The following is a 9099-nucleotide window of genomic DNA, read 5'->3' as shown; positions in this document are numbered from 1 at the left end:
CCACAACGCCTGGCTATTTTTTGGTTGCAGCCGTCATTGTTGTTTGGTGGGTCCGGGCTGGGGATTCGAACCCGCCACCTTAGGTGTACGTGGCTGGCGCCTTAGCCGGTTGAGCCATAGGCGCCGAGCCAAGTCTTCAGCTTTTTAGACATAAGAGGTCATTATTTATTTGACAGCTTTCTTTTTTTAAACTAAAGGTCATCACAAAGTTTGTGGTTTCCAAGCACTTTTTTCAAACAAAGAAGAGAAAATAGAATATATCCAACAATATAAAGCATAAGGATAGGTTTTGTGTCATAAAACTTTGTTTTCAGTTTTGTATTCATATGTAAGTGTGCCTCGAGTTACTGAGTAAAACATGAAGCTTCTTACTGAATGGATTCCAGTAAAGAAAATGTGTGAGCCCTCCTTCACCCTTGTAATCCCAACACTTTGGGAGGCCAGGGCAGGAGCATTGTTTGAGGCTAGGAATTCAAGACCAGCCTGGGCAATGCAATGAGACTCTCTCTCCATAAAAAATAAGAACAATTAGCCAGGAGTGATATCATGAGCCTGTAGGCCTACCTACTTAGGAGGCTGAGGCAAGAAGATTTGCTTGAGCTCAGGAGTTAAAGGCTGCAGTGAGCTATGATTGCACCATTGCCCTCTGGCCTGGGCAAAAGATCAAGACCCTGTCTCAGGAAAAAAGAAGAAAAGAAAAAGAAAAGAAAAAGCCATTGTTCTAGGAGACAGGCCTGGTAATCAAGCATGACCTAGGGCCTGCATTCCTCTGAATGGAAGGAAATATGGCTGGCTAAACTAGCCATAAAGGATTTAAAATATTTGTTTGGAGAAAAAAAAAAAACTCAAAGAAGAATCTTTCAATGAGCTAGGGAGGTGACTCCCAGCATAAAATTAGAATCAAGGAGAGGAAAAGGAAGAAATAGAGGAAAGAATACAGGAAAAAAAACAAACCCAGATATCCTGTTAAACTTGATTAACATGCTGGGATATTATACACTTCTCCCTAAAAAATAGTTCAGAAGAAGACAGTAGGGAAGGGGAAGAGACGTATTTGTTCCCACGTGGAGAAAATCTTATGGATGAAGCCGAAGGGCTTCTGAGCTGCAAGGACTATGGGAAGGGCTTGTAATAGGACTTCTAACAGGAATAATGATAGACATCTGTTAAATGCTGGTTTGTAATCTCTAACTCATTTAAACCTCATAACTTTGAGGTAGATACATTTCTCCTGGAAAGTGGGGAAGGAAGTGGTGGTAGGGAGTGCAAGTTAAATACCAGATACATTTAAAATAGTGAACAGAAAATATTGGTAGTTATGGGTATTAAGCTGTGGGGCTTTTTCCCCTAAGGTCTTGATGGGCACAGTTAACTATTATGCCCAGAGACTGCAGCAGAATCCTAATATCTAGTAATTCTAATCAGTACACAGACCAGTCCAAAATTGGTAGGTAATTGTATTACTTACATTGGTTTTGACAAAGAAAAATGTAACAGGTTGTTTTGGGTTTTCCCCCTCCCGTGGGAAAGGCAAGTAAGTGGACATATCCTTGTGTGATTTTATTCCAGCAATTTTTTGTATTATTAAATGTAATAATTCATATTAAAATAAAACTAATGATAAAGTCAAATCTGATGACAGTAGGATAAAAAAGGTCCATTAAAATTGGTAGATCTTTTAAATTTAGTCTCTTTTTTGCTCCACAGTGTATGGTAAGAATTTTGACAAAATATCTATGCTTTGTATAAGGTGTAAATGATAAGTTACAAAATATCATTTCCACTAATCCTACTCCCTGTAGACAGCTGGCTCTTTCCAAAGATGATGTACAACTATACTTTTTTACCCAAAGATATGTAAGAACCAGACCAAATTAACTTCATTAATTTTCAAAAAAAGCAGCATTGTTCTCACTTTTAAAAGTAATGCTCTAAGTACACACTGCACGTGGAAGGTACCCCACAATGAAATAAAAGATTAAACTGCTGTTTTTCAGGAAATGCTGTTTTATTTCTTTCTTTAGAAAAAGCTATTTAGTAGGCTTACTCTGACACGGATCAGCCACAGAAGGACCAAAACCCTGAGCTTTAAACAGATCAGGAGATACGAAATACGAATTTTGCTTTTCTGGGCCAGAACAAAATTCTCCTTTACTCACTGGCTTGGCACCAGCGGGGATCTTACTTTACTTTACAAAATGTTAAACCATTTTACTGTACAATTACTAAAGCTGTTAGCTCGGGCTAACACTGGACTCGATGCTGGAGAGAGAAGTTGGATCAAGGTCCAACACTGAACCAAGTTAAGACCTTTGGAATAGAAAGTTCATGTAAGAACCCAAAGTTGCAAGCAAAAAGAGGGTTCTTTGGCACAAAATTGCCAAGACAGACCTGGCTGGAGTCCAGCTTTCAATTAGTAATTTAAGCTTTAACAAGAAAGAAAGAAAGAAAGAAGCACTGGCATATCTGCCATTTGTTAGTTGTTGAATCTGTCAGTGTCTGAGTTTAAACCAGCAAGGGAAGGGCGCAGCCTCCCGCACCCGCCGGGGAGGCCCCACCGTCCGGGGCTGGAGGCGATCGAGCCCTTTACCTGATCGCGTTGACCGGCGGGTTTCGGAGGCGAATCAACGCCAGGTAGTTGTGCAGCCGCGTATACTCAGCCATGTTTCCCAGTCACCGAAATCGCCTCTGCCAGTCTCCGCAGGGCGAAGCCACTTTTCCGGGCGCTGGGCCGGCCTCGCGAGGAGGGGCGCCCGCTGGGCCAATGCGAGCCGGGCCCGCCCCCGCCGCCCGCCACCCCTACTCCAGCTTCCCGCACAGCCCTGCTCTATCCCCGGACCCCACGCCCGAGCTCTGTACAGCCCTTAGTCTCTTTCTCTTTATTGGTTCCCATCCTGCTCCCACCACAAAGCACAACAGGGAGGACGAGGGGAAACGGGTGAAATTGCCAGCAGGTGGAGGCTTGCAGCCCCCTGGCCCAGAAGGGCTGGCTTCTCAGGACAAGTTTTGGGTCCGGCAAGCTGTCCTAGTCATAGTATTCATCTTCGTGATCTTCTGAACAGGGACAGATCACGGTACAATCCGGGACACAGAGAATACACACATCATGCATTTCACCTAAATGAGTATGGTACTCACCAACCAAACTTTTCGGGAACATCATTTTCACTTGTCTTACTGTAACACGGCAACTAGTGAAACCTGAGTTTCTTGCCTGCCCGATCCTCTTTTTTTCTTTTTCTGCCATTCCTAAGGACTTGTAAAATGTAATCCATTCGTCCATGAATTGAGCACGTATTGTGTGTGAGACCTAGCCTGGAGAGGAAAGACAAACCCGACCCAGCCTCTTCCTTCCAAAAGTTCAGGCTGGGATAAGGTTTTTCTACATGGAATGGGCCTCTCATGAACCCTACGGTCCATCAAGCAGTCAGAAGACATTCTGAAAGTTTCAGCACAATTAGTCATTGGAATAATTTTGTTCACTGGAATTTCACAAGTTTTAACAATGATTAAGGATTATTTTACTAAGATATTCCTTTACCTTCTGAAAATAAAAATAGTTTCCCACTGCTAGAAAAGTACTGTTGTTTTGAAGCTCTGGTAACAAGTAGAGTCAGAACCCATTCAACCCAGCGAGGACAACTGCCTCAATGATCAAAGCCAACCTATGAGGAAATCACAAATAGCCCAATGCACCTGCCTCTGAGTGCCAAAATCAACCACAGCCTCATCAGAGCAATCAGCTTCTTACAAGTGCTATCAATCTCTAAAGCCTCTAAACATTTTGCTGATCTCTAAATTCTACCTTGCCCAAAAACTCTATGTAAGATCAACGGTCTGTTCCGCTTGGAGACACTGTGCATAGCTAGCATAGTGCTCCTTTACTATGGAGAAAAAAATTCAGCAAAAAAATGCAGTGGTCTCCCTTCAGATATAATCCCTAGGCCTAGGAGAACAACTCTGCTGTGGCATCCTATCAACTTTGAACATCTCCACCAGGGCCAACTAGGCAGGACTTCACAGTTAGCAATGACCTGAAATTCTTCCAGAGCAAGGTTTCTCATCTGTCTTGTGGGAGTCTGCTACAGGCCACATCTCATCCGTCTCCCTAGTTTCAATTGAATGCCTTGTGCCCCCATTCAAGAACAAGCTTCTTTGTAGTTCTATAAAACTACTTGGCAGTAGTTCAGGGCTGGTTCCTTAAAAGGGTAGGGTCTATGGTGATGCAAATGAGACATCTAGTGGACAAAATTTAAGGGGGCACTCACTCTGAGGTTCATGCAGGGCTGAGCCTGCCCTGCTCCTCAGCAGCAAAGTGACTTACTGTTCCTGACATCTGTCATCTAGTCCCTGTGTGGTGTCATGCTATGGGACTAGGGATACAGGGAGCTAATACCACACTGATCTTTCTTTTGCTGTGTAAGTAATAAACTATCTAAATCCATTTGGGCTCCTTACATGGCAAGTCTATGGAAGTCATGACAAGCCAGTTTAGCAAGTGCTACTGTATAGACTGTGTATAGACCACTTGACAGAATCTTGATCATTGTTATGAATTGTTACATTCTTAAATTATCTTCTCACTTAATTTTTCTCAATCATTGCTACTTACCTGGATGCTGATCCTCTTCACTCATATATTTCCACACTATTTGCATGTTACGGCCTTTACTTGTTAAATGCATTGATTTCTGTGTCACTGTGTTGCATTATATCACCATTTCACATCAGCAGATCAGTTCATCAGAAGTGGTTCATTAAAGATTAAAAGAAAAATAGAATATAAAGCTATAACATGGCATAATGCCCAAAAGATAAACAGTGAACTGGATTTCAATGCAAGCATAGACCTTTTGATTGCTAGAACATACAGACGCGTACTCATAGTGAGAATAGAAATTCTATCTGAACCTGGGTTTCTCTGCAGTGGTGATCTATTCACCCTAGAGCCCAGGATGTTGTATAGGAAACGTAATTCAATAATAACATGAAGCAATTAGGCCTACTTCTCAGGTAAGCCGATCAGGATTTTCTAGAACAAACAGAATAATGCTTTCTGGACTAGGTGATACAGTCCCTCAAATACCCTCTTCCATGTCTTTCTCCTTTCACTGTGGGAGACAGACACAAGGCTCCAGGGGAGGATAGACCCACAGATAGAAGAAGCTTGACTTTCCATATGATTTATGGAAGAGCGCCACCTGATGACTAGAACTAGGATGGAACAAGAAATAAATTAAGGTTTGTGTAGTAACAAAATTTTCCCTGCCTAACTAATACAACAAAGCAGGGGGTAGTGAGTACAGTCTTCCGTAGTGAAGTTGGCTGACATTCAAGGGGAAAAGCTGCTCGCATACATTTTTGAAATGAGAGAAGGGATAAAAATCGTTTTTTTATTATACTATATGCCAATGTGATAGTTGTCAAGATTAAGATGGAGTCATTTGTGTCAAACCCAAACAAAACAGAGTCAGGTTAGAAAGAGAGTGGCCTCGTGTACACATGCCTGTGATAAGAATTATTACAACGACTTTCTGAAGGGCTCTTATGCGTATATGCCTGTAAGAAGAATCTTGCCAAAGACTTTTTAAACTGCATCTTGCTAAATAAGTCACAAGGACAGCTAGCACAATGCACAGGAATGCTTGCCTAACTCACTGTCTCCACTAACAGACAGACATCCACTTGTGTGATAAGCCCCTATAACTAAGTGTTCTTTTGTTTCAAAAAAATTATGGGCTCGGTGCCTGTGGCTCAAGTGGCTAAGGCGCCAGCCACATACACCTGAGGTGGCGGGTTTGAATCCAGCCCGGACCCACCAAACAACAATGATGGCTGCAACCAAAAAATAGCTGGGCGTTGTGGCAGGCACCTGTGGTCCCAGCTACTTGGGAGGCTGAGGCAGGAGACTCGCTTGAGCCCAGGAGTTGGAGGTTGCTGTGAGCTGTGATGCCACAGCACTCTACCCAGGGGGACAGCTTGAGGCTCTGTCTCAAAAAATAAATAAATAAATTATGTACATTTCTTTTGCCTTTGAGAATTTCCTCTTGCCTCAACCTCCTCGAATATGTCCACAGTTTACTATGGCACCATGTTCCACATCAAAATGCTTCTGCTTATTCCCAGTTAAATTCAATATTTTTGGAGAGCATCTCTCTGCTAGTAATTCCAACTGACACAATTAGTATCAGTGATATGTATATATCGTCATTCACCTGCTATAGTGCTTTCAAGTTTCACCCATGTTGCAGCATGTATCAGTACTTCATTCCTTTTTATGGCTGAATAATATTTCATTGCATAATTAAACTGCATTTTGTTTATCCATTCACCAGTTGATGGATAGTTGGGTTTTTTCCACTTTTTGGCTGCAATGAATAATGTGGTATGAACATTTTATGGATACATTTTTGCATGAACTATGTTTTTAATTCTCTTGGGTATGTATCTAGGAGTGGAATTGCTACCTCATATGGTAACTCTCTATTTAACTTTACTGCCAACATGTTTTCCCAAGTGGTTGGACCATTTGAAGTTCCCACTAGAAATGTATGAAGTTTCCAATTTCTCCACATCCTTGCCAATATTTATTGTCAATTATTTTTATTATTACCTGTTCTTAGATAGGAGTTATATTATATCTTTCTTTGTTACCAATGTCTTTTCCCTTTTTGTATGAACGCATATTCGGAATCTGCCTGGCTTATGGAAAACAGGCAATAAAAATATTCATATTTTTCTGGAGCAAACAATGATATTATGTTCCTTTGAGATTAATCCTATTGAATAGCCTCTATTCTTGGATTATATTTCCATCTGCTTTGAATGGAAAGCAGGATTTAAATTAATATTCCATGCATTGTTAAGAACAAAGATTGACATGACTCAATGTTCTGGCAACTGTTGTTTCTTTCCAGGTTTCTCAATCAAAGTGCCTTGATTTAAGGCTGAGGATAGTTCTGAGGCATTATAGCTTTGAGGAATCCCAAGGAAAAGAAGAGGGGCCAGAAGACTAATGATGAGCAAACATTTTTATTTTCAGCAAAAAGATGATAAAAGATGCTCTAGACTGGTAAGTTTTATATCACTATCTTATGAAATTTCAGAATAATCAAAGAGACATTGTGTGAAAAGGAAGTTGTGGTCATCATAGATACATTCTGTACACTAAAAACAAGATATGCCAAATTACTTCCATTTCAGATTTTTTTTAAAGAGATGAAGTCTTGCTCCATTGCCCCAGTGGAAGTGCAGTGGCACAGTCACAGCTCACCATAACCTTGGACTCACTTCTTGGCTCAGACAATCCTCCCACTCTAGGCTTTCCAGTAGCTAAGACAATAGGCATGAACAACCATGCCTAGCCTCATTTCAGTTTTTGAGAGGACTGATACAGTGGATGGTCATAGAAGTGTTGTATTAGTTCCTAAAGAGACTTAACAAGGTCAGGTAATGGAATCCTTGGGGATATTGCATACGTTATTTGGTAACAGTGTTTTATGAATAAATATTGACCAGTCATATTTTTGTTGAGCAATTACATGTATAAGGCATTGCTAACGTAATGTGGCAAAAACAGGAATGGAATCTGCCTTTATGTTGCTTGCATTATGTCATACATATTATGAGACAGTAGTTCTTAACTGAAGGATGGATAAAGAGAAGCATGCATTTTGCAGGAGGGATAAAGAGAAGATATGCATTTTGAAGATATGCACATCTGGCACTCACTCTGGGAAATTTTGATTCTGGGTGGACTCAGCAATTTTAAAAAGCCCCTCTAGGAATTCTAAAGCACATTCCTAGTTAAGAAATTCTCATGAGGGAAGCTCTTAGTAGTTCACTGCACTGTTTTTGACCTGATTCTACTTTGAACTATAAATAATTTTCTGAGCTAAGCAACTAATAATGTTGGAACAATTTCAGATACATGTATGATTTAATTCCTCACATCATAATGGAATTCAACAAGGAACTGAAATTTCTTGCTGCTTTGTACTTTATTCATAGATTAGTACAGTTGGATTCCAGATGATTTTGTGTCAATAAGACCTAAAATATAGACACAGTGACTTATGCCTGTAATACCAGCACTTTGGGAGGCCAAGGCAGGAGGATCACTTGAGGCCAGGAGTTCAAGACCAGCCTGGGGAATATAGTGAGACCTCTAGCTCTACTAAAAAAAATTAAAAATTAGCTACGTATAGTGGCACATGCCTGTAGTCCTAGATACTTGAGGGGAGGGCTGAGGTGGGAGGATTGCTTGAGCCCAGGAGCTTGCAGTTGCAATGAGCTATGATTTTGCCACTGCGTTCCAGTCTAGGTGACAGAGTGAGACACTGTCTCAAAAAAAAGAAACTGAGGTCTGGCACGGTAGCTCACGCCTGTAATCCTAGCACTCTGGGGGGCCAAGGCGGGTAGACTGCCTGAGCTCATAGGTTTGAGACCAGCCTGAGCCAGAGTGAGACGCTGTCTCTTAAAAATAGCCAGGCATTGTGGTGGGCACCTGTAGTCCCAGCTACTTGGGAGGCTAAGGCAAGAGAATCACTTAAGTACAAGAGTTGGAGGTTGCTTTTCTGCCTATTGTAATTGCCACGGGATTCTAGGGTGAGTTTATAACAGTATGAAATTTAATGGTGACTAACATATATTAGTGTAGAAATGATAAAAATTGTAGGGAGTAGAGGATCTGGTCCAGAGATGAATGTATATTTCTCTTTTCCAGCCTGAGAATCATCTTGGAATTAGAGGTACCTCAGAAATAGCACAGGATTGGTTCCAGACCACTGCAATAAAGCAAATGTCAAATGTTTTGGTTTCCCAGTGCATATAAAAGTTATGTTTACCGAGTAGTCTATCAAGTGTATAATACAATTATGTCTAAAAAATGTATATACCCTAATTTAAAAATACTAAAGTATTTGGCTAAACAATGCTAACAATAATCTAAGCCTTCAGTGAGTTGCAATCTTTTTGCTGGTGGAGGCTCTTGCCTCAGAGCTGATGGCTGCTGAGTGATCAGGGAGGTAGTTGCTGAAGGTTGGGATGGCTGCAGCAACTTCTTTTTTCTTTCTTTCTTTCTTTTTCTTTTTTTTTTTT

General features: G+C 41.0%; 1 protein-coding gene across 1 annotated transcript in view; it reads right to left on the bottom strand.

Moving 5' to 3' along the window:
• EHHADH (enoyl-CoA hydratase and 3-hydroxyacyl CoA dehydrogenase) overlaps positions 1-2705 on the bottom strand; it is a 50192-nt gene extending 47487 nt beyond the window's left edge. The window contains exon 1 of the mRNA XM_003792737.3: positions 2591-2705. Within this exon, the coding sequence (XP_003792785.1) occupies positions 2591-2664 (74 nt within the window). The 5' untranslated portion in view covers positions 2665-2705. The remainder of the gene's footprint in view (positions 1-2590) is intronic.
• Positions 2706-9099: the final 6394 nt, after the last annotated feature.

The sequence above is a fragment of the Otolemur garnettii genome, unplaced genomic scaffold (genome assembly GCF_000181295.1).
Source record: "Otolemur garnettii isolate 467f Iridium unplaced genomic scaffold, OtoGar3 scaffold00060, whole genome shotgun sequence".
In the NCBI taxonomy this organism is placed as follows: domain Eukaryota; kingdom Metazoa; phylum Chordata; class Mammalia; order Primates; family Galagidae; genus Otolemur; species Otolemur garnettii.
Note: the sequence above shows the minus strand (reverse complement) of the source record. Positions and strands in the feature narration are given on the sequence as shown.